This window comes from Acanthisitta chloris, unplaced genomic scaffold, assembly GCF_000695815.1.
Source record: "Acanthisitta chloris isolate BGI_N310 unplaced genomic scaffold, ASM69581v1 scaffold9352, whole genome shotgun sequence".
Lineage (NCBI taxonomy): Eukaryota > Metazoa > Chordata > Aves > Passeriformes > Acanthisittidae > Acanthisitta > Acanthisitta chloris.
In genome coordinates this window covers 33133-58686 of record NW_008660989.1, presented here as the reverse complement: position 1 = coordinate 58686, position 25554 = coordinate 33133, and the positions used below count along the sequence as shown (strand labels likewise).

At 36.9% G+C, this 25554-nt stretch overlaps 1 protein-coding gene across 1 annotated transcript in view; it reads left to right on the top strand.

Moving 5' to 3' along the window:
* Positions 1 to 25554, top strand: part of FAT1 (FAT atypical cadherin 1) — a gene marked incomplete at its 3' end in the record, with an annotated part of 78463 nt that overhangs the window by 22806 nt on the left and 30103 nt on the right. The window contains exons 2-5 of the mRNA XM_009070043.1: positions 6264 to 6578; positions 20291 to 20352; positions 23139 to 23468; positions 23997 to 24207. Of these exons, the coding sequence (XP_009068291.1) occupies positions 6264 to 6578; positions 20291 to 20352; positions 23139 to 23468; positions 23997 to 24207 (918 nt within the window). The remainder of the gene's footprint in view (positions 1 to 6263; positions 6579 to 20290; positions 20353 to 23138; positions 23469 to 23996; positions 24208 to 25554) is intronic.

Below are 25554 nucleotides of genomic sequence, written 5' to 3'. Positions count from 1 at the left end.
GTACTACAGGAAAGGCAAAAAAAGATCGTATAAGAAGAGAAGAATAGGACCAAGAAGTCTGCCAAGGAAGTCATCCGTGTTCAGCTGTGTTTGATCTGGATAGTGTTGAAGAACTGCACTGTCACTAAGGTGCACCAAAAAGCAAAGTATTGGTTAGAACAGATGCTATTTTAAATCAGATGAGCTGGGCTGGTAACAAGTGGAAATTACCAGCTTTGTAAAATGTCTTTGTTTTTCTGGCCTATTCTGGCTGTGCCAGTGTGAAGATTTTAGTAACAACCTGAAAACTGTCTGTTCTGAATTGTTTAGCATTGGAAGCCAAAGTATTATATTGAATAAGATTTTGCTTAAAAAAGAAAGCAACCAAACCACTAACCAATGAGGCTGATGGAGTTCTAACAACAACTGAGTTTCACAAAATGTAAAGCAGAAATTTGGCCAGGAAAACTGTAAAATTCTGGAAGATGGGGTTCTTTGGACCCTTGTTCACATAAAAAGCTGATTGCATAAATATTAATAACTTTCTGGAAAATGTTCACTGCCTAACTAGAGATAGCAGAGATTCAAATGGTAAAATGTGATATGTGCTGAGCATTTCCCCAGGGTTAGCTTTAATTCACAAGATTGTGCAGGCTGTAGTGATAGTTTACCCTGTGGTGACTTACTGTTTTGTTTGTTTAAAATTTAGGACAAAGTTGCAGTCTAGGTTGGCGTGTTGGCAGACTAGTGCCATTGAGAGACAGCATGTCTCTGTGTTTATAGCAGGCTTAATCCACTGGTTTTTAAAACTTTTTATTTGAATTGGTTGTTCATTTCAGGTCATCTTTGATCAAAACTTTTGTTCATGCAATTCTTAAAAGGCTGCCTTCCCCCCTCTGCCCCTTGCAATGGCTTTTAAAGCAGCTGAAGAAGCTTTTTTATTCGCTTGGCTTATTAGAAGTTAGATTAATTGAATTCGTAATCAGATTTCAAGCATCATGTTCCACGCCAGGGATTTCTCTTAGTTTGTTTCAAACGTCACTCCCAGGGCAAATTCTGCTAAACTGCATTTTCATGCTTTGCTGAGAAATGATTGCAGGTTTTGATTTCCATTACAGAATCATTAATATTGTTAATTAGAGTTCTCATGGATAAGCACGCTTAAGGAGGATCATCCCTGGGAATTGGGAGTATTACAGTTTGAGCAGTTGTTAATTAGATAGAATTGGCATATGTAAGACTGTCAGATTTGAGGTGGATTTTTATGTTTAATTTTAAGAGTGACTTTGGTTGTAGTGACTTAGGTTGTGGGATTTAAATTGGAAGAAGTGTTGGTTCTTGGAGAGAGTGAGGTTAATGTTTTGAGTTTTTCCTCAGTTGCTGTATTCATGAATCATTCTGTTCTTTCACATTAAGTTCTGTGCAAATTCTGTTCTACAGTGTTTGCTTAGGACTTTTGCCTGCTTTTAATGAAATTGATAGGAAAGTCCTATTGCATCAGGTGGGAGCAATACCTAGTCTAAAATTTCAGACATATGAATATTGTGTAAAATCAGGTCTGTCCTCTTGCAGATGACTGAGAAACATTTCATCAGAGCTTTTTTGTGCTCCCCTCTGGTGGTTAGTGACTGAATTTGAATTTCTTTTTATCCCGTCCACCTGAAAGGCTTCAAGATTGCATATCCAGTCGAGTGAAAAATGTTTTTGAAATCCTCACTTCACCATATTTTTTCAATAATAATGTTTACAAGTCTTTGGGATTACTATACATGCTAAAGATTCTTTAGCAGATTTTCTCTACTTGTCTTGCTCATAAAAAGCAAATGGTTTGTAAAGTTAAAATTACCAAATTGCCTCAGCATAGAGAATGGATGGGGAATTTGCTGATTAAAGATTTTCTGTGAATGGGAGAAGAGTTAGAGCAGTGATGGAGCTTTTACAGCATTGAAACACTTAAGAATACTCCCTGAATGTGCTTTGCACCACTTGAAGAAAAAAGTGAAAATGCAAGGAGGCAAAATATACTGTTGAAACTTATGACATGAATCAACATATTACTGATGCTTAATGGAGCTAGACAATTGCAAGATTAAAACAAATTAACTCTTACTTAGATTGTTTTATTACCTCTCTTTGATATGAGTTCCCATCATCTCTCTGCTGTCCTGAGAACTGCTGAACTAAAGCCAGTGAATTTATAAACTCTGCCAGTGAGTGTTGGCTTTCAGATAGCATACAGTGCTATGCTGCTGTAATATGTAAAATAGACCACTGTAATCCACATTTGTAAAAGCAGAAAATTGACACATCAACCAGTGATTCTTTAAGGACTGGTTCTAGAGCTGTAAAAGAACAACTGTTATCTTTGTTTAAAAAATCACCCAAACCACGAGTTAATTTCTTTGGGCTTGTGTTCTTTAGAAGGTATAGTACACTACTGAAGTTTACATGCATTTGTATTCATTACTGTTGCATAGAAATTAAAGATGAAGCTATTAGTGTTCTCATAGGCAAAATCAGGAAAGATTAAGTGTTAAACTTGCAGAAGCAGGAGCAATTTCAGCTAGAGTAATGACAATAGCTTGGTGTTTTGTAATTACTGTTGTAAGGTCAGATTGTACAGTGACATTAAAGGAGGGGGAGAAAACCCCTGAATGCTCCATATATTTACATGCCTTTAGTATTGATTGTGTTTTGTGACATAAATGCTGATGCAGAATCTGAAGAAATTCAAGTTTTGGTGGTCAGAGCTTCCCCCTACCCCTAGATGTGTGTTCCCGTTTATTGCTGGGTGGAAACAAGAGGAGGAACGCTGAGTCATATTAATAGAGCACTCATCCCTTCCCTCGCAGTGCCTGTGGCTTTGAGTGATGAAGAGAGCTGGGTGTGGTGGCCTCTCCTCCACCCGCCTCAGTGTGTGAGGGTTGAAGGTAAATCTTTGGTCCTTATCTTCCTGTCCCCTTCTGCATAGCTTTTATAGTGGAGGAATGTTGAGTCTTCATTTTTGATATCGTCAAAGTAATTTGCTTACCTGTGATGCCTATCTCTCATAATCATAGAATTGTAGAATGGCTTGGGTTGGAAGGAACGTTAACAGTCACCTAGTTCCAGCCCCCTGCCACTGATACTCTCTGAAAGAAGGAACACCTTCTGCTAGACAAGGTTGCTCAAAGGCCTATCCAGGCTGGCCTTGAACACTTCCAGGGATGGGGCGTCCACAAATAGAAGTTTTCCAACTTAGATACACATAACTGTCTATTCTATCTGTTTTAATCTGTTTTTATAAGTACCCTTTATGCCCTTAGGAAATGTTCATTCAGGAATTAATCTGCTGATTAGTGTTAAACAGTTAGGTAGTCATTTTTGCATAGCTCTCTGACCATAAAATCGTTTTTCTGGATGCTTTCTATTTCAGTTTGTAATTAAGAGCACATACAGAAAAAGTGTTCACCCAGCACTTCAGGATCTGCTAGATAAGAAATGTGAGAAAAATGGAAAAATAATTTTAGCAAATGAGATTTCACATTACTTTGACTAATATATTGACCATGTGTGCTGTATCATACTGAGTCATTGTCCCTATAATCTTTTCACTTATTTCTTTTTGAGATACTGGTTTTTTAGTTTGGTATTCTTTTCCCCATCATTCCTCGTGAAGTATGTGAGTTAGGAGAGCGGACACTTGAGAACTGATACTCCACAAAAGCAAAATCTGTTTAGTCTTCTCTTTCCTTGAGGTAGGCTTTGATAACTAAGAAGGTAGAATTTGTAAACGCTAGGCTTAGAATTCCTAGGTGCTAGGTGAGCAGATTGCAGGCAGAGAGCTTCATTTCCACAAGAGTCTCTTTTTATCTTTCTTTAAAATCAGTCAAGGTTATCTTAAAATTAGTCTGTCACTTCTGATGCAGCTACTGTTAAGAAAGAAGGACAGGTGTAAAATGGTAACAGTTGCTCTGTTCAGCACATAAGTCTGCCCACTCTGTTCTACACAAATTGCAAGCAATAGAGCAGCATTGCTGGAACCCTTGCTGGAAGAGAATTATTACAGTCTAGTCTTGTGTTTGGTGGGACAGGAAGGTTTTACAAAATTTTCCAAGGTATACGTGGAGACTATCCAGACTTGAGATGAAGTGCTTGCGTGCTACGTCCAGCATTTAGAAGTGTGGCCACAAAAAGTAACAGATGTATTTGCTCTCAAGCAAGTCTCCTGACATAAGTGGAGAGGTGCAAAAGGTGTGATGTGAGTTACAAAGTAGAATCCAGGTAACTGAATGCTCAAGGCTATGTGTCCATTTTTAAGAGCAAATTTATGCAGAAACTATACTATGTAGGTAACCACAGCAAAAATCTAGTAACAACTGGATAGCATTATGTTTTTGTTTTAATAGTAAAACTGCCATCAAACGAAGTATAAATACTGAGGCAGAAAGACTGGAAATGCAAAATGCCAATATTAATTTACACTGTAGCTTAGTTTTTGATGTTCTTCTGCAAAAAAAATAAGAAAGGAAATTACCAAGTCTTCAGTTTGCTTTCAGGAAAACTTTCATAGACTATATGTAATGCATGTATATTTTGAAATTGCAGTGTCTCTCCTTTTAATCCGAGTTCTGTAGCCTTTGATGCTATATTAAACCAATTTCCACACTAACATTTGGTGGTAGTTCTGAAATGCTCTGTTGCTTGAAAGGCTCCATATGGGTATTTTGCAGGTCTAAGCATTAGATTCTGTCCCCTCCAGCACTTCTAAAGTGATCTTATTGACTTCTTAAAATTATAAATTATCCATTATCCAGCCTTTGTGCAGCTTCCCACAAGGCAAAGAAAGTAATGAAGAAATGAATAATTCCTTAATATTTTGCTCAGCCAGTATAATGCATTATATATAGATATATTGTATATATAAGGCGTGTCTGGGGTATGTGGAGGACACAATACTTAGAGTTAATTCCTTTCCTGAATATGCCTGTGAAAACACAGTGGCATAGTTTTATTGAGGTCCTGCTTTACTGATGGGGTGTGTGTATATCTATCTGTCTATCTACCTGTCTATATCTATGTAAAGTAAATGAGCTCAGAAGAGCCACATCATGCATAGTCATATTATGTGGCTTCATCCAGAGTCCAGAACTGGCCATCATGGTGTGTAGTTCAACTCAACTTGACCCCAGTCCTCATTAGGTCTGGTGTGTGTCAGTATAACAAACAGTAAGAGCCATGGCAAAGCCCTTCAGGATTTCCACTGGTTGCAAGGGCTGGCTCTGTCCCTCATCATGATGTGTGTATCAGATTTGATTTTTAAGGACTATTTAGAAAATACATCAAATCAGATAACCTGTAGGAGTGACTGGATCAGGAAAAGGAAAGTGCAGAGTTTTATTGTACCATGGCTCTGTGAATCTGTTTAATATTCATCCTTGGTCATATGGGTTACACCGTGTCATGTACCCTTTTGACACATGCATGTTGTGGCTGTACCTGTAGAGTAAATTGCTTATAAAAATAAACCTGTGTTTCTTCACAGTGGATAAAAACTTGAGTCCCTCATTCTTTAGTCAGTTCTGACTTAAACAATCTCCTGTAGTCTCAGCAGATGGATTTTTATTAAGTTCGTGAATTGTGTAGCTGTTCTTTAGTTGGTAATTCATAGGTTTTTGCTTCTTTTTTTGCTGCTTCCCATTGCCATAGTAATGGCAGCCATTGGTTAGTCCTAATGCTACAAAGGTCAGCTTTAGTATAACTTTGGATCTCTTTTCTGTGAAAATCTGTGTGAACATAGATAACACAGTAAAAAAACTTCAGTTAAGTAATTCATTTGGTCACACAGATAAGAATGTTTCACATTTAAGTAGTTGCTCATTAATATGAATAATAGTAAACAGTTCAAGAGTTTGGCATCTAAACCAGATAGTTTAATATGGTATAAAATTACTGTAATCCCTGATGAGTAAAGAGGGTAATTCAAGTCCCAAAAGTCTGAATTACACGTTAGATACGATCTTTCAGGCAAAATAGGTTTTATGAATGACCGGTCTGATAAATCTCAAAGGACATTGGGAAAGAAATCAGGTAATCGGTTGTTTTAATATAGAGTGTATAATTGCTGAAAATGTTACGGTAATTTTATGTTTTGTGGCTTCAGATTAGCCTTAATATGTTTGTGTATATTAGCACATTGTAAAATCTGTTATTTTCATGTATTTGAACTTGTTGCTTACTTGTTTTTTATACATTTCTACATATCTATTGAGTATTTTCTATTTATCTTTCTTCCTACTGAACAGGTATTATTGAGACTGCAGATCACCTGGATCGTGAGACGACTTCGCATTACTGGTTAACTGTTTATGCAACAGACCAAGGGGTTGTGCCTTTGTCATCTTTCATTGAAATCTACATAGAAGTTGGGGATGTTAATGATAATGCTCCTCAGACCACAGAACCAGTTTATTACCCAGAGGTCATGGAAAACTCGCCTAAAGATGTATCTGTCATTCAGATTGAGGCATTTGATCCAGATTCTAGCTCAAGTGAAAAATTAACCTACAAGATTACAAGTGGAAATCCACAGGGATTCTTTTCAATAAACCCCAAAACTGGTAAGTACAATGCAGCATTTCATGTATTAATGCATCGGTGTATTTCCTTAAGTACAAAAACCAGGCAAAATCAAGATCTTTGGTTTAACGTTGTAACCATGCTTTCTCGGTAGTTAAGAGTTAACCTGGTATGTTGGGCTCTGTCAATATTAGTGAGTTATGCAAACATGTAGAAGAGGATTTTGAAGTGAAGCACTTGGTTCAGAGTACTTGACATCCACATCATGCATATTTTGTGAAGGTTTACTTCTGGGTAGCTCCTCTAGACTGGTCAACATCCATGTGCTTTTGCAGTGCTGTAAATATACAGTAAGAATACGTATTTTAGCTTAGTTTTATCAAGTTGTTTTTTAACAGTCTCAGTCTTCAAGGTTTCATGCAGATTTTTTTGTCAGGCTTTTTTGTGGGGGGAGGAGGGGAAGGCATAGTGTTAGTCTAAGCAAAGTAAGTGTTTATTAGCTGCAAACTTACTTGTCCTACAGTCAAGAGACATTCTTTGTAACTAACTGTTGCTGTTGTAAGTAATAGAAAATCTGGAAGATCATTTTCAGATGTGGTTATTATGTAGTGTAAAGAAAGAGTCTGAGTTCAGTGGTTCTTTGGAAAGCTTCAGTGAAAACTCATTGAGGTTTTAACAGGAAAGTACAAATATAAAAACCGTTTGTGGATGCTGAAATGTGTGTAGGGCAGAGAAACAGGAAAAAACCAAAATAATGAGTCTTAGGTGATGCTACACAGTAATTTTGAAAACACTGTAAGGGTTGCCTACCATCCGTTTTATCTGAATGAATCTGAATTTTATAGAGAAAACAATAAATGCACTGGATGTTGTTCCCACAGATGTTTCCTAACAGTAAATAAGAGTCTGGTTTTATTTCAATCGTATTTTGCTGAGTTGGGCACAGCTTAGCTTTTTCATATGTTGCATTTAGGCATTATTTCACAGTGAAAATTCTGAGAGATGCTTCTCATTCACTCAGATTATTTTTTTTCCTCAGAATCCAGAGGTCTTTAGACTAGAGATGTAGAGGGTAACTTTAATCTGTAACAAAGGAGCAATAGAAGCCTTATTAATTTAACTCTTGGGCATACGTGGAGGGAATTTCAGGTGATTTAAAGGTGGAAAAATGGAGTGAAAAATATGTTTTGAAGACTGAGTTGTCACTATGGCTGTCATTCTGTTTCGTAGTTATTTCAGCTCAGGGTATGAAAGACTTGTGTGCTGTATTAGCTGCAGTTGCTGTGTCAGCAAAGCTCTGAGTGCAAACACAGGTATGTTATTTGGGTTATTTCTGACAATAACCTCTTTGTCAGCATGTGCTGCATCTGCTTGTGAAGACACTGCCAAGAGGGACATTCAAAATAGCTATAGCTACAGAAGATCTTTAACATAGTTAAAGCCTGCATCTAAATGCTATATTTAGTGTTGGTTTTAGGAAAAAGGCATCCTGAGAAGTAAAACAAGAAAAATTTAACTGCAGTCTTGTAAAGTGAATGCAGAAACACTTAATGTGTTTTATTTCTAGTCTCTATTCTCTTATGTGAAGTAAAAGGAAAAAAATATTCAGCTTCTCTATTTCCTTGTCCTTTCTGATTTTGAAATTTACGTTTGCTTTATATCATTTGCTTTTCTGTATTTTCATATGTAAAACATGAAAATTTAATTAGTAAGAACATCCTTAGTTGCTGTAGAACTAGAACTAGACTGAACTCTCTCTAAACAGAATGAGCTCACTCAATTCCTTGAGACTCTGTATCGGTTTTCATATGGATGTAATATTTTTGACATGTAATGTTGTTAAAATATAGCTGATACTTAATGTTGCAGGCTACGTATGGTAAGTATTTCAAAGATTGCTGAGTTAAGGTGCCTGAAAGAAGCTTATACTACCTTGTAAGTGGCAGCGTGCACATTGGAATGGCAAAATCTGTGTTTGCGTAGTGAAAGGATTTTGACCTCTCCTTACTATTCCTGGGCAAGAAAATGGAATCCTAACCAGGTATCCATATAGGGCCAAGGAAGACCTTTCTATTATGGCTAGATTACCTTGCCCATGTATTTAGGCTAGAAATAATTTATGATCTTTTTACAATTGTTCTGCTTCTTTCCACTTCCCCAGGACTTCTGTGAGATTTTTTTGGACCAACCAAATCTGGCTAGGGGAAAGAATCAGGGCTGGGTAGCAAAAAACACTTTCTCCAGAAGTCATGCCTTCAGAAATTTAAATCAATAACAGCAAATGAGGCAGGGAGGTACTTGATATTGCTCCATATAGCACTTACCAGTCAGATTTGCAGAAGTGCTGATGGAAATAGTATAGCTTTATATGCTTTTAATGCAGCTTAGTGTGAAAGTGATGCATACTTCCAAAAACTAGACTTGGGTTCACGACCTGGGCTGTAGAATGGCAAAATTAATTTTGAGTTGTTAATTTTCCCATACTTGGGTTTTGCAGGGCTAAAATATAAACGATTGTATGAACTAATTGCTTGGGAGTGTTGTAAAGATACATTAATTCGTTGGTGAAGCGCTTGGGTATTATTAAGAGAATGCTACAGGCATTCCTTTGAGGAAATTAGTAGTCTTGTGGTATAGGAGGTAGTCCATTTAGATAAGGATATTAGGTAGGGAATTCTATCAGAAGCATTGAGTAATTGCCCTTTCAAAACATGACCATATCCCGTGCATTTTATACTGTAACCTTTAAAACTCTGTGTGTGTGTCTGTCTGATTTGGAGACTGAAGTGAAATAGGAAATGGGTGCAGCTGCAAACAACTTCCATGGGTTTCCGATAACACTGGAGAATTACTTAGTGAGGAAATGAAGGGCCAGTGACCGCACAGTAGTATTGGCCTCATTTTAACAAAGGAAATCTTTGTTGTTTAACTGCTTGTGGGTTTTATTCCCAATGGATGTAATATTTTGGAACTTGAATAAAACCAGTATTACTACATTGCACACTTATGTGATTTAAAGTTAAATAAAGATCCAAATCCTGAAATTGTTCTTGTAACTTCTGTAGCTGGCAAACAATGCTAGGCTCAGTTATTGTTCACTCATGTCACACAGCTCGAAGTGTATGTAGCAGCCTCCATGTGCCCAACTGTTTACTTGTCACATGCAGAGAAAGTAAAGTATTGGATTATACTGTCTCTAGAACAGATTTATTTTTTTTACCTATACTGAAAGCGTGACCAGAATTAGCCCAAATGTTTGTTAAAAGTCCTGCAACCACAGACAGTTAGATGAGTAGATGAAAGTTTATCTAGATGTATATTTGGAAAGAGAATTTAGTTCTACAATGAGCTACTTCTATTTTCCTTTTAAAATATTGTTTAAAGCACTTGAAGTGCTGTTAGACTAGTGGTTTTCAACCTGGTCTTCTTTAAGTGGAAAACCAAGTTCGTATCTCTGAAATCTTTACTAATATCTTTGTGCCATTCACTCTACAATACTTAAGGATTTAGCATTTGAAAATATATAAATTTTGCTATAATAGAGGCAGCTACTTTAAAAATTTCTTGCAAATACTTATGTAGAGATCATTTCTTTTAGTGGTGTTTGTTCTCTTACATCTCTTTGGAAAAAGAGAAGTGGTAGGAAAATTAATGGAAAGTACAGCAGTCCTTTCCTTTTCCTTTGCTTGTCTCTGGCACTACATAAAAACTTCATGTCATGCTCTGCATCGCCTGTGTTATAAACAAAACTGAGGTTTTCTTTTAATTTCCCATATTCTGATGCAGCAGTCATGGAATCGTAGAAAAACTGGTTTTGGAAGAGAACTTAATGATCATCTATCCCACCCCTCTGCTAGGGGTAGGGATGCCACCTACTAGGTCAGGTTACTCAGAGCCCTATTCAACATGGCCTTGAATACTTCCAGGGATGGGGCATACACAACTTCTCTGAGCAGCCTATGCCAGTACCTCATCACCCTCTGAGTAAAGAATTTCTTAACATCTAATCAAAGTATTTCCTCTTTTAGTTTAAGACCATTCCCGCTTGTCTAGTCACTGTCTGCCCATATGAAAAGTCACTCTCCTTTTTTATGACCCCTCCTTTAGGTAATGGAAATTTGCTATGAGGTCTTCCCAGAGCCTTTTCTTATCCATGCTGAACAATCCAAACTCTCTCAGCCTGTCTTCGTGGGAGAGATACTCCAACTCTGTTTATTGTCATGGCCCTTCTGGACCTGTTCTAACAGGTCCATGTCTGTCTTGTGCTGAGGACCAGCCCCAGAGCTGGATGCAGTACTCAAGGTGGAGTGTCACAGAAAAGGAGTAGAGGGCAGAATCACCTTCCTCAACCAGCTGGCCATGCTGCTTTTGCTGCAGCGCAGGATGCAGTTGGCCTTTTGGGCTGTGAGTGCACCTTGTTGGCTCATGTCCAGTTTTTCATCCACAAGAACCCTGAAGTCCTTCACTGCAGAGCTGCTCTCAATGAATTAATCTCCCAGCCTGTACTCATATCTGGGTGTGCCCTGACCCAGGTGCAGCACTTGAGCTTGTTGAACTTCCTGAGGTTCTCATGGGCCTACCTCTCGAGTTTGTCCATGCCCCTCAGGATGGCATCCCTTCCTTCTGTGGTGTCATCTGCACTGCTTAGCTCGTGTCACCTGCAGACTTGGTGAGAGTGCATTGGAAATGGTGATGGAGATGGACTCTATCTGTATTATATGTTGTTTGGAGCTGGAGTATGTAATGTGCAAAATTATACTTCCAGCTATGGAAAAGACAGTGATCAGATACTGTTATGAGCCACTTGCAAAGTACCACCTTTACACATGCTTTCAGAGATACTGGTCTGTCCTTGGTAGGCTCTCTGAGTAATGTAACGTAGAGGAGTTTGTGTATATAGGAGCACTATAACATTAGTATTGATTAATTTCCTATTAAGAGAAGATTACTCAGAATTAGTGCCAATTCACATCTAGCACAGCTTGGTTTTTTTGTTAAAACTTTTTTTTTTTAATTAATGAAAATGAAAGATCAGTCCCAGCAAAAATGTAATTCTATCAGTTTTTCTATCTGAAAAATTCTCTGTGGAGTCGTGGTTCAAAGACTAACTAGAAGTGAGCTATAAAATTGTTCTTCAGCTTTGCTGAGAGCTGAGACAAGACCTTTGGCAGCAGTTTACATGATCATCTCTGTCATGAGTGCTGCATGGAATTCTTTACATATGGATCAGTTACAAAACCAGGTCCCTTTAAGTCAGTAGATAAGACTGCAGTGAATTCCAGACTTATGCTACTACACCTTGTATTGTAAATGTAGGAATTAACATGCAATTAAAACAAAACAAAAAAATAAAAGGGGAGGGGTGCAGAAGGCAGCAGCATTGTATAAATCTCCAAATTCACACTTAGAAACTAGCATTTTAGAGTTTAGGTATATAGGGAGTTTAGGGGCCTCAAAAGAAAGCCTGTAATGGTGTTGGAAATATCCTGATATTCTTAGTGTCATTTGAACAACTTTTTCTGTTCTTAATTACTTCTTCCAACTGATGATGATTTAAAAAAAAACCAAGTTATTTCCTCAAGCTGACTAGTATAAGCTGAAAAATACTTGGGTTTTTTTTGTTTGGTTGGTTTGGTTTTTTGTTGGGTCTATTTGTTCAGGGGAAAAAAACCCACAGGAGCCAAGTTTGGAAATCAGCATAGTGTTTGTTTCTTTGTTCAACACTATAAATACTGTAATGTCAGGTTTGAAAAGATCTTTTAAGATTGTGTGATTTTATGGTAATTCTGTACTTATTGAAGAGGTATATATCAAAATGAGATAATAAAGTGAGTGATGGACACCAGGTAACTTAGAGTTAATTACTGAAGGCATTTGAGCTTTGAATTGGTGTGGCTTTTGAAGGCAAGAGTAATTTTGCAAAGTAAGCAAAGAGATGATAAAAATTTATTGTGTGCTGTTGATTGTAAGATCAAAGTTTATTCTACAGGAAATTTGTCATCAGTTACTGGTTTCCTTTCAATAATCATACTTGAGTTTTGTGGGTTTATTTTTCATTCAAAATTATTTTAGTGTTTTAAAACTTAATAAGTACCTTCTTGTGGTTTCATCTTATACTGCTTGTGACTTATAGTTCTGGTTTTTGTGTTTTGTATGAGAGAAACAAGTTAGTAAAAGAATATGATTGACAGTGAAACTGGGCACATCCTAAATGCTTGCAAGCACTCAGAATACAGGATCATAGGCTTAGGTTTATTTTTCTAATATCCTTATTTGTGTGTTTGTGATTATTTATATACTTCTTTTCATTATTTCCAAATAATTTTACTAGTAAAAGAAGTACTGCAGAAGAAGTTATACCACTGCCTTAGTAAATTCAGGCTAAAAATAATGTACTCGGTGACTAGTCAGGGTATACAAAACTACATGGTTTACTTTTCTTGGATACATTTGTGGCAATTACTATAATTATATGATCACTAAACACGGATTTTTATACTTCATTTGAAATCTAGTTGAAATTGAAGCTCTACAGTGTTTGATAGGATGACTTAGTTGTTTATGTAAAGTATTTTTTCCTCCTTATGCCATACATTAGTAATCTTAGGTGGGTCGCTTGTCTTTGCTCCATAGTAAAATCACAAAAATGATTCATGAATACTCTGATCAGCAAATTCCAGGATGCTGTTAAAATAGTTCAGACAAGTGACTCAGCTTCAGATGTGCACCTTGCACTCACACTTTGTAGTAGTACGATTGAGTAGTTAAATTGCCTGGTTACAGATAAATGTGGTGCCTGATGGTATGAAATGTTAGCCATAGGATTAAGTAACTTACTTTTTGATCGTACATACAACACTTGCAGTCTGTCTTGGTAACAAGCAACAAACTAATAAACACTGATAATCCTGTACTTCAATAAATGTGCTGCACAAATAGGCCCTTGTGGGCAGGGTGTTATCCCTTGTTTGATGCAGTCCTGACTTGGGTAGAACTGAGTTACTGCTTGACTTTTCATGGAGAACCATTCCAAGGGCAGGATGTATTCATCAGGGACAAATGTGCCACCAGTGTTTGTTGTGGATGAAATCTAGAGCTTATGCCCCACTACCTGAAACAGGAATAAGGAAGTGCCTAAGTAAAAAGAAAAGGTGATCTGAAAAGTAAAGAGAGTGTGTAGTTCTAAATGTATTTTAGACCTTTCAGTCTGGAGTTTACTTAGGTGCCTGTACAGTGTAGGAATGTCTTTTTGGCTTTTGCTTGAACTGCTGCAGATGGGAATTGAAGGGGGAAAGGCTGCACTAACTGCGTGCAATCGTGCTATACTTAACAGAACCGGAACACTGATTTCAGCATAGTGTACTGCAGTGGGTCTCCATTTTAATTTTTCTAAAACTATCTAAAGGGTAGTGTAGCTCATTTTTGTAAATTACCCTGATCAGAAAGTTCCTATATGAAGTGGAAAGCAACTACTTTAGCCCAAAATGTGGATTTAAACTACCCAAAAAGGTCTGCTAAGCCACAGGCTGTGAGCTCTGCTAGGCAGAATCAGTCTTTGTTCCACCTAAACAATTCTGTAGCAAAAAAAGTAAGATTCAAGAGGCCAGATAGAAAAAGCAAGCAACAGCATAACTAATGGGGAGAGTACGTGTCTGAGAGAGTTGAAAGAGGAAACTGGGCTCTTGATTTCTCTTTAAAAGTCTTTATTGAAAGAACAGTAATGATTGCTTTTAGGTGTTGTACCTGAGCAGAAGAGGCGTTTGCAGCTATTAAATGTGCTTGCAAATGATACTGCTAGTTTCTTTTGGGACCATGTATTTACAATCATATTTCAGCACTTTAAAATTACAGGTGACAATTCTATTGCTGGTTTTGTTGAGAGTTACTAAGGAGCTTAGAACAAGGGAGAGTTTAAGAATGAAAAGCAAGTGAAATTGCTGAAGAACTCTCTTTAAGGCTATGTAAACAATAGCAGTTCAGTTCCTTTATGATAGGCTTGCTCCAGTATGATAACTGGTTAGGACTATCTTGTTTCTTTTTTTAACTCAGCAGCCTGCCTTCATGGTGGTATGTTACAATGGCACACTGTCTAGCTTATAGTCATGGTCTGTATGTGACCAGTAAGACATGGAGTTTATTTTTTGTCAGTTGCAAAGCTGAAATGTGTTCTTTAATCCCTTTGCTATTAATTTTCATTGACCTATTTTTATGAACCTGTTTGTTTATTTTGGTTGTGAAGCCTTGTTTTGGGTTACATGAGAGACAGGATTTGACTGCAGTCTTGCCAAAAAGCTTATCTGAACATTTTTTGAAAGGAAATGTGGGGCTTTTCTCATGGCCACTGATTGTAAGGTAAGTTAGGTGCAAAACGTAGTTAACTTGAAATCAGTTGAAAGAAGGAAGACTGGAAAAAAAAGGTCATCTTTCTGTGGCATTGGTGAAACAATCATGGATTATTGTGTTATCAGTCATTTGGTTCATATTTCAGAAAGTGAGATATCAGAAGCCATTGAAAACAGTGTTGTAAGATTCAGACAGTGAGACGTGATGCTCACTGTATTATGAGAAATGTTTAAGACATGGCTTAATCACACTTGGTACTTTCATGAGGAGGAAACTGCTGATTCCAGTAGACTTCTTAGTCTGTCACACAAAAGAAAGATATATTCCTCTGTCTAGAAGGGAAAGCTGTCTTGAATTGGATATAATACCCTATTTTTTAAATGAGGATGATTAGTAGGAAGCTCTGCCTTGCGGTGCAATAGTGTCTTCATCACCTGAAGAGACATAATTGGTTCTCGACTTGTAGAATGTATGCTGTAATTTGCCCAGTGCATTTGGGTTGTGCTATGCAGTAGTTAAACTAGCTTATGATTAAAGCCACATGTAAATTTAAAATCCATACTTCGTTTATCTCTTAGACTGATTTATATATTAAGACTCTGTAAACAGATCTTAATATATAACAAAAAAAACCCCTTTCAACATTCACTAGCAATTTATTCATTTTGAGACTGAAGTGGAACAACGAAAGCTTAAATAATAATTGACTGAGTTGCAGTAATGACTGATGAGAGCTTAAATGGTAATTGGTGCAATTCAGAGAAACTGTTTCTGCTTACTGGTTGTGGTTTGCCTTCAACACAGAAGGCAAAAACCTCAGCAACCAAATATGGCCTCCCTTATATTTAATTTATGTCTTGTATGTGTTAAATTGGTGATTAAAAATGTCATAGCTGCTTTCCATGTTTCCTTAAACCTTCAGTGTCAATGCATTCAAAGATCAGAGAAACTATTTCTTTTCATGTGCTGCAATTCAGATAGTATTATACTACATTCACATCAAGCCTGTTGGATCAAACTCATTGGAGGCAGCGTAGTGGACTGAATGTGCGGATGGAAAGTCAGTGCATATCTGTGAAAGCACAAATGCATGGGAATGCACAATTTATACACAGTAAGATAAAAAATTTTGTGTCTTCTGCCTCCCCTTGCAACGACCACTTTGTGTGATGCTGCTTCTTTCATCCATGCCATAATGATACCTAATAGCATGAAATTAATACTAACGTCTTTAGCACACTGCCCACCTAATGTCACTTTTTTTTTAAAAGAGATTGCCATTTCAGTATTGAATGAAAGTAGTTGCTGATGTGCTAATTTTCAGATACAGAGGTAATGTGATACAGCTGGGAACTGAGATAAAATAAATCCTCGATAATGTCGGCTCTCTTGCGCTTTTTTCTATTCCAAAACTAGCAGTTTTATTTATATTTACATAATTGAGTGCTGTAGTTGCATTTTTGTCTGTTTTACTATTATTTAAAATAGAAATCTGAAGTTTTAGCTGAATGCAGTTGTGACTATTTTAATTTTTTGATAGACCTCAGATACACAGTAGCTAGCCCCAGAATGTAAACTCAAAGCAGCAAGGAAGGGACAATAACAATCATTTGTTAACCTGGTGTAGGGTTTTTATTTCATGTTTGTTCTGGGTATTTACTGTTAGTTTCAGTTGATTGTGGTACCTGTCCAGCTAATGAGGCAAAACAGCTATGCTTTATCCAAAGTTGCCCAAAGTTACTAAGCTGCTGTTATGAAAATGTTTTTAATGAGGAGAGTTTTGAAATTACTGAATATGAAATTAGCATCAGTTCACTAGAGATACCATTTGCTCATCATTGTCTTAAAAATGTTGCATTTCTCAAGGATGCTTGACCCATCTTGCCATAGTGTACATTGATTTCAGGTGAAATAATGGCGATGTGAATTACTGAAGCTTATTGTTTCTGTGGTTTTGGGGAGGGGGGTGATAAGAGGAAGGCAAAAGAAAAACGTGAGAATATCTGTCTGCAAAGCAATGCTCTGAGTCAGTTTTTCTTTGAAATTGACTGATTTGTCACAGAGATCTGTTTCTTTCACATGCTGTCATTTCTCTCATTCAGCAGCAAACAGATTCTCCCCGCCTCAAACTGGGGATTTCAAAACTGTTTTAAAGACTTCTCCAGAGCTTAATTGAAATAATCTTTTACTTACTACTTCCCTGGGGATGTGGTATATGCAAGGGTGTGGTTATTCACTTTTTTGTGTAGAGGGAGGGGCACAGCAAGGAGGTCTCCAAAGTGTTACAAGAAAGAATAGTAGCTCCATCTAAAAAGCTTGAAGTTTTGTTTCCAGTAGAAAGAGCAGAGCCATGGCTCTGTTTGCAAGGAGTTGACTTACATTAGGTGCAAAGATTCTCAGCCCTCTTAACAGGCAGTCACAAAAGCCACACTGTGTAGGAACATGAGACCTTATTGTCACAGCTGTAGTTCAGAAGAGCTCTTCAACAATAGATGGAATCTGTTGGTGCAGCAAGAGACATTTTATAAAAAGCTTGGAAATAATAGTAATGTGCAGTGGTTGTCATAATCAAACCTTTTACAATCTTAAACTGTAGTGGAACACTTCACTGAAGCTGAACTTTCACTTAGGAAAGTGGCTAGCAGTAAAGAGTTAAATGAAAAGAATGTCATGCATGTGTATGTGATTCTAAATCCAGAAGTGTTACATTTCCTTTGTTGGCATTAGTTTCTGCTGAATATACAGGATATATATGGTGAAGGCTAAGCCCTTCTGTTACTGGTCTGAAGTGTTTTAACAGACCTGTGGCATGCTTGCTTGAAAAGGCTGGAGGTTTTAACAAGTCAAAGCATATATATTTTGTTCTAGATAGATATTTTTTTCTGGTATTGACCAAGTTCATTAACAAGAATTTTATCTGGAATTAGACTTTAACAAACTGTAGTATATATAGTAGTGGTACATAGTATAATTATGTCTTGAGTGCTTGCAGAAAAAGCTTTTGGATTGTTTTTTGGTGATTTTTTTGTATTAATTGGCATATATTAGCGGTGGCTCCAGTCTTAATGGCTCTTGATGGGGAAAAAGTGGATAGGGAACTGCTGAAATCTAACCTTTTGCCTTGGCAGCTGTGGTGAGTCTCAGGGGATTAATGATTCACAGGAGGGCTTGTGCTGGCTACCTCCAGAGGTACTCAATACAAAGAGGTATTTAGGAGAACTTCTGGTACTTGAAGTCATCTGCAAGTCACCTTGCTGAAGAGGAGTAGTTGAGGCTTCAGCTCTGCCACTTGTTAATTTCCAATTAACAGTTCTGTGCTGTTTCCCATAGAGCCTGTGAAAAGAAAATGTGTAGTTTGAGCAGACACAGGCAGGAAGCTAAGGCTTTGTGTAGAATAGGTGACAATAAATAATTTCATTTATCCTTGTTCACACCTCTGTAATCTTCATGTGAAGATTTTACCTCAAGAAGGTTAATATAGAGTTGTCACATTGTTTTTTTCCTCTTTCCTCCCCTTCCTAAATTCATAGTAATAATGCAATTTTTTCCTTGTTTGTTTTTTGTTTGTTCTATTTTTCATTCCCTCTTTCTTAGTAATAAAGGGCATTTACTTTGTAATACCAAAAGATATATCCCAACAGTAGCATGCTCATCTTTTATGTGCTGTAAAAGCATAAAAATACAAAGCAGGAGATGATATATCATTGTCTAGAACACTAGGTGTATAATGGATTTGATACAACAGCAAATCAAATTACTGGAAAAACAAGGGCAGATTTGACCATAATTGAAACAGCTATTATTTGCACTATCTGTTTTTTGAAGAATAGTTGGTTGAACATTTGACAGGTGTAATATTGCCTTATATAGGTTTTGTTCATATTATTTAGTACAGACTGTCTTATTTTGTTGGTATATGTAGACTGTAACTATTTTGACAGAAGCATTGAGTAGTTATGCACCTGTGGTATACAATTCTGTTTCTGTTGGCCTTTCTCTTCTAAGTGAAATTGAAATCTTTATTGCTTTTCTTACTTACATGCTCTGATTTTTATCAGCTGTGAGACAAAATTGAAGGCTTTTTTTATTGTAGCAGACCAACCTTGAAAACTTTATAAGTGGATTTTAATTTTGCTTATAGGAGATCTTATTAGTAAAAAGATTACACTATAGTTAGGAAAAGGAACATGAAGTATGTGGCCTGTGTTTTAATCTCTATTTCATCCTTAACTGGGTAACTGCTTCCCTGCTTTTCAGTTTGACAATTAAGGGTCAAGATGCCTATGCTTTCCTGTCACTGTAAAAAACTGTGGCAGTTGGATAAAATGCTGCATGACATTGCAGTGTCCTCTTTAGCTAGTGTGTGCTGGATTCCTGCTTCAGAGAATATGGGATGCTCTGGTCAGTAGTGGCTTAAACTGGGTGAATCCAAATCTTGGTGTTTACTTCGTGAAAAGCCTAACAGGATTTACTAGCACAGGCTCAGTGCCATGTGAACACAGCAGTGATGTTTGTGGGGCCAGCTTGTACCTGCAGACATGTTAATGGTTTTCATGCAGCAAAGTAATTGTTATCCCTTGTGCCTGCATCTATGGCATGGTTAACCCACACCATAGCAAGCCATTCCACTGCAACTGAGAGTTGACCAAGTTTGCTTTTCATGGAACTACATGGTTAAAATTTTGAACTCTTAGGGGGAATTAATTAAAATAAGATCCTTTTGTATTTAGATTTCACTGTCTTTTTGTCACCTCTTACTCTTTGAATTTCTTCATTTAAAACAAAACCCATCATGCCTTCTTAATCTTGCATCTATGGTATATCAGTCTTGTAGCAAAATGTAACATCATGTAGCAAAAACTCGTGGTCATTCTCTGCTGTTGTCAATAGCAACGATTTGACACCGTGTCATTGCCAAATGAAGCAAGCACACACAAATTGCTCTGGTTTCCACCATTATTGCATCTCTTCAGGTCATCCTTTTTCTGTGTTCATCACTAAAAATGCAAATAGATGTTTCTCCTGAAGAGATTGGTAATTATTCAGATAATGTGTCTAAGCACCCTGTGAGTAAGGCATATGAACACCCTCTGAAAACAAGGCTTCATGTGAGAGAATTACATACATCTATCAGAAGCATAACATGCACAGACGTGTTGGAACACTGAACTGAATCTCTATTAAGGGTTACAACAGCTTAGCTTTCAGGTTGCAAAGAATATTTTCATGGATTTTAAGGATTGGAAACCCCTCACCCCTTCCCTTAATGGAAGTGTAAATTCTGCAGAAATAGAAGAGACCACCTAAGAAGAAATTGAGACTGAGGATATCAGTAACTGCTGGTTTAACCTAACCTTCATTCAGATTATTTTCTTGAAGGATCTGAATAATTATTCTTTTATTTTTACAGGACTAATTACAACCACATCCAGAAAACTAGATCGAGAGCAGCAGGGAGAGCACATACTGGAGGTAAATAATTTCCTTAGTTCTCTGAAAAACATTGACTGTAAGTTCATTGCTCTTCTACAGAGAGTTAAGTTTACCAGACTTGATTACTATATAAAAAATATAAAGAACAGGATTTCGGAAGTAATTTATTCCATGTTTATCATGTTGCAATGCAGAAAACTACATATCTTATAAAAAGAGTGTTGGGCTTTTTCGTAAGAAAAGAGTTAACATATGGGTAGAATGCAATGTTTTGTTTTTGCATCTGTAAATCAAGATTTTCTTTCAAATAGTACAAAGGCATGATTGTTAAAAGGAATGTGATTCCTTTTTTATCTTCCTGTGTAATCACTGGAATAGCTATTTCAGCCTGCCTCTTGCTGCATATAGGTCCGTGAGTATTTTAACATTAAGAATATAAACAGATTGTATGTGAGTAGACCTTTTTTCTGCATAGTATATTTATCAGTCATGTGAGTTGCAAAACATGCAGTATAGAATTGGAGTCCAAGAGCATGAAATTCATGACATAATGCTTTTATTTAGCTAGATTTAATTGATGGCCTGGAATTTATATAATAGCTATTCTCATTCTCTGTCAAACAACGTGGAAGGAAAACACACAGATGACTTCAAGTTGTCCAGTTTCACAATTTTGTCAAGCAGTGTGACATCATGGTACTTCACCTGTAATGATTTAATGTTCCTGGTGGTCCTTACGTACTAAGATTTATTTGGAAGCTTTATTGTGCCTCTCCTCCAGGATGATAGATAAAAGAATGCAATGGGAGTTAGCAAAGCTAACATGAAAGCCAGAAAGGCAAGCCTGGACTTTGTCAGTACTTGTGAAATCCTTAGAAAGGTGTTCTAATAGGACTGCAGTGACTGTGTAGACTTGGAGATGAATGTATTCCCTGATACCACAAGTTATTTTTCTGCAGATCTGCAGTATGCGTGCAGTTTTCCTGGCCTTTTTCTATCCCATCAGTGCATTACAAGCTGGATTCATACAGCTCTTGGGCCAAATTTTTATCATTGTTTTCATTTCTGTATCAGCTTTGAAAAGAACTCTTTGGACCTAAGTAGAAATAGGTTGGAATTTCCACTTCAGTGTGTTTCTAGTAGTAATACTAGCAAAGTTAATTTAATGGCAAATCTGATTTAATAATAGGTATAATATTCCTGTAAACTATAAAGTAGTTATATTATTCCCTTTTCAAATTGTCTCATTAATTCTAGTTGTGTCAGTTTCCCAAAGTACTTCATGTCAGTGATATCTTATTTCTTGACCACTGCTGCGTATTTTGGTTGTAAAATTAGTATATCATGACTTCTACTCCTATGCATATTATACTAGATTTTGTATTAAATTTATACAGTAAATAAAATGAGCTGTGGATCATTTCCTGACTGTAGAGCCACCTGGCATAGTATGGCTTTGATTGCTTATACCTTATCCCTGGAACAGAGTGGCCACATCCAAGTTGCCTGTTGAGAATGGTGTCTGAATTGTGTGAATTCTTAGGCTGCAGCTAGGCAATGTGTGGGAGTGTGCTATTTGTTCTGGGCCAAAACTTATGCCAAAGGTTACTTTTGCAGTGTAATGTTATGGGCAGCTGTCTGTTAGCAGTCATGCTAATTTAACCTTAAGTTATAACCTTAAGCTAACATATACAGAACTCGCTGTATTTTTAAGATTGCGGTGTCACATAATGGTACATAAATCCTCCTGGTTTCAGCATTTTCTATAAAATAGCAGTTCAAGCTGATTGCTCTTTAGTTTGGAACATTGATTGTTGCCTGCTGGCATAATTTTATAATTCTTTATTCTTTCTTCATTTTGAATCCCAGCTGGTTGTTAAAGCTTTAACTAAAAGTCTGTGAAGTATCCAACAGGAAGAACTCTAACTACAGAGTGATATTGACAGACAGCATGGCCCGAGTAGCAGCTTTCCCATGTGTTAGTTTTTTGTTTTGACTTTGAAAATAGGTTGGAAAGAAACCCAGAAAGGTGCAGAATGGTGGGCAGTGTTATGAGCCAAGTGCTGAGCATCTGGCTAATTAATTGAGCATTGAAATGTTGACCAGATGGGTTGGTGGGTTTATTCCTTGTTTGCTATTAAATTTGATCCTTGATTGCACTTCTGCTTACATAATAGTAACTAATACGCCCCGGGTTTTTTATTCCCAATTTGTAACTATTTTCTGAGTAGAAGTTGGCACTCTCTTATGCAAGTCTTTTAAATTAGCTTCTTGTTATTCTCTCTTATCTTAGTATTCTCATTATTATCTCGGTAATGCCTTCAAAACTGATGTTGTATTCAAATCAAATAGATTTTCCTCAAATCTGGCTTTGTTTTCTGCATGGCTCTGGGCAATGCTTATTTTATGTTAATGGACATGTTATTCCATACCCCTTGTAATTTCCTCTTTTGGGATGTGCTTTGCTTTTTGATTGGGTCTTTTTTTCAGACTGAAAGGTATGTGGTGGTTTTCCATTACAAGTACTAAAGGGAGCAGACATTCATATGTGTGGAAATCATACCATCTGTTAGAGATGAACATGAATATTTGCATTTTATGTTGCATTTCATGTGTCAAAATATTAAGATAGCAGCTGAACAAACTTTTGTAGTGCCTTCTGTAAATACTCACTTAATAGCTTTACATAATTGTCTTTAACTGAAGTGAGGGGATTACTTTACAGTTGTCATTGGCAGTTGTAGGAAAATCTGATTTAGGAAGAGCATTGTTGGAAGGACCATGTTGGAATTGAGTGCTAACCATATCCTTTTTAATAAAAACAGGTAATGGTAACAGACAATGGTACTCCTGCAAAATCAACAGTTGCACGGGTGATTGTGAAGGTCTTAGATGAGAATGACAATAAGCCTCAATTCTTGCAAAAGTTCTACAAAATCCGTCTCCCAGAGCGTGGTAAGCCAGAGCGAGAGAGAACTGCTAGGAGAGAGCCAATCTATCGAGTTATTGCTGCTGATAAAGATGAAGGCCCCAATGCAGAGATCTCCTACAGCATTGAAGATGGTGATGAACATGGCAAATTCTTTATTGAACCAAAAACTGGAGTGGTTTCATCAAAGAAATTTTCTGCAGCAAGAGACTACGATATCCTTTCAGTGAGTCAAAATCTTGTATATCATGAATATGTAAAGTGTTCTTTTATCTGTTCACTTCTTATACAGTAGTTCGCAGATGAGTGACTGCAGTATCTGAAGGAACAAAGCTTCAACAAATCCGCGAGTATTGTTTTGTGGGCTTGTTTGATTTTTTGGCTTGGTTTGTTTTTTGTTAAAGGATGATTTCAGATGTTTGTATTGTGAATCAAGAAACTGCTGCTCTTTTCCAGAACTTGACAGATAATGTACATGATGAGGGAATATCAACAATCAGTTTGACTCACTTTCAGGAAGAAAGCAAAATAAAAGGGAATTTATGGTAGCAGTTTGTGCTGCTATCAGGTGCTGCATACTTTTTCTTCATTTGCTGCCCAGATAATGAAGGGCAAGTGGCACTTTGAGAGACACTTAACCTTTTTGGATGTATCTCACACAAGCAAACATGCTTGGAGCTTATTACTACTTTCTGTTTATGTGACATAGTGATTTATGTGGTCCTGTAGCCTAAAAAATGTGTCTGTTTCACAGATTAAAGCTGTAGATAATGGTCGTCCACAAAAATCTTCAACTACACGGCTTCACATAGAATGGATCCCAAAGCCTATCCCACCCACAGAGCCTATTTATTTTGAGGAACCATTTTTTTCTTTTACGGTGATGGAAAGTGACCCAGTTGCTCACATGATTGGTGTAATAGCTGTTGAACCTCTTGGAACACCACATTGGTTTGACATAACGGGTAAGGATGCCTTAAGGGCCTTTATTATTAGAAACAAATGCGTGGAGTCTGAGATACTGGAGGGCTCATTGCCACTTGGTTTTAATCACTCTTCTAAATAATGCAAGGTTTTGGCATTCTTTAGCTGCAGATGTGGATTTTTTCCCCTAATTTCATTATAAGTCAAAATGACTTAATTTTTATCAATGCCACTCTATATCAAAGATTAAAAATAAGTTGCAAAATATCTGCTGTGTTGCAGTTTTCAAAATCATTTATTAATATTGTGTCACTGAAATTGAATCTGATCAAATCATTCTCAGAGTGTAGGATAGGAAAAGAAATAAAATGCTATTTTTCTGCTTATCTGTGTAGTACACTCAAAGAAAGATTATACTGTTCTCATTGATTTCTTCTCCTCTGGGCTGCTTCTCAGTTTGCTGTCCATTGATTCAGTACTAAAAGGAAAGCTTGCAATGTTCCTAACCCTAGCAAACTTCTTCCTGTACATATTCTTTATACTATGTCATATCTTAGCCTTTACCTTTCAAAGAGGAATTCTTACCAGTAATATGTTCGTATGTTCATGTCACGGTGACAAAAGGAATAGTATTTTTTAAGTTTAGACTTAGTCACTAGATCTATGAGCAGCAGTAATTCACAGCGTGTTCACTGTATAGCTGGCAGTAAAACCAAGTTCTGGCACGTGTTGTATGTTTTAGAATCAAGAATAGCATAACCTTGTTTCAGGAGAGGTGTCTTGCAGTGAACTGTTTCTGGTCTTAAGATACCTTAAGATAAACCTGCCAGACTCATTTTCCCACTGCATTCAGAAGAGAGAAGGATCTTTTTCACCTTGGTTACTACTGAAAATTTTAGGCATGATTATGGTGTTAAGTTGTTGGGGAGAGCCTATTTTACATTATTTAATACAAATTTAAATATTTTAATCACCTGGTTTGCTGGTGTGTATTTCCTAAGGGATGCTGAGAACAGCAATCATTAAAAAGAAAGTTTCTGAAACAGGTATGTGTAGCAGGAATATATAAATGCCAAATATTTGAGGGTATTCTCAAAAAAATTTCAAGCACATGAGAACAGACTCAGTTTTTCACTAAAATCATGCTTCATGCATGAACAGGCTATTGATATTGATAAGGATTGCCAATGTATTAAATATTTACACAAAATTTGTAAATGGTTCTTTCTAATGTATTCTGGAAAAACATTGCTATGCAAGTAGGTCATAGTTGTATAAAAAGCATTTTCATTTAGACAAACCAAGGTGTTACAGATCTGTATAACTGTGTAGAGGAATAAAAAGTTCAGGATGCTTTCTTGCAGTCTCACAGGGGCAAAGCTCTCTGC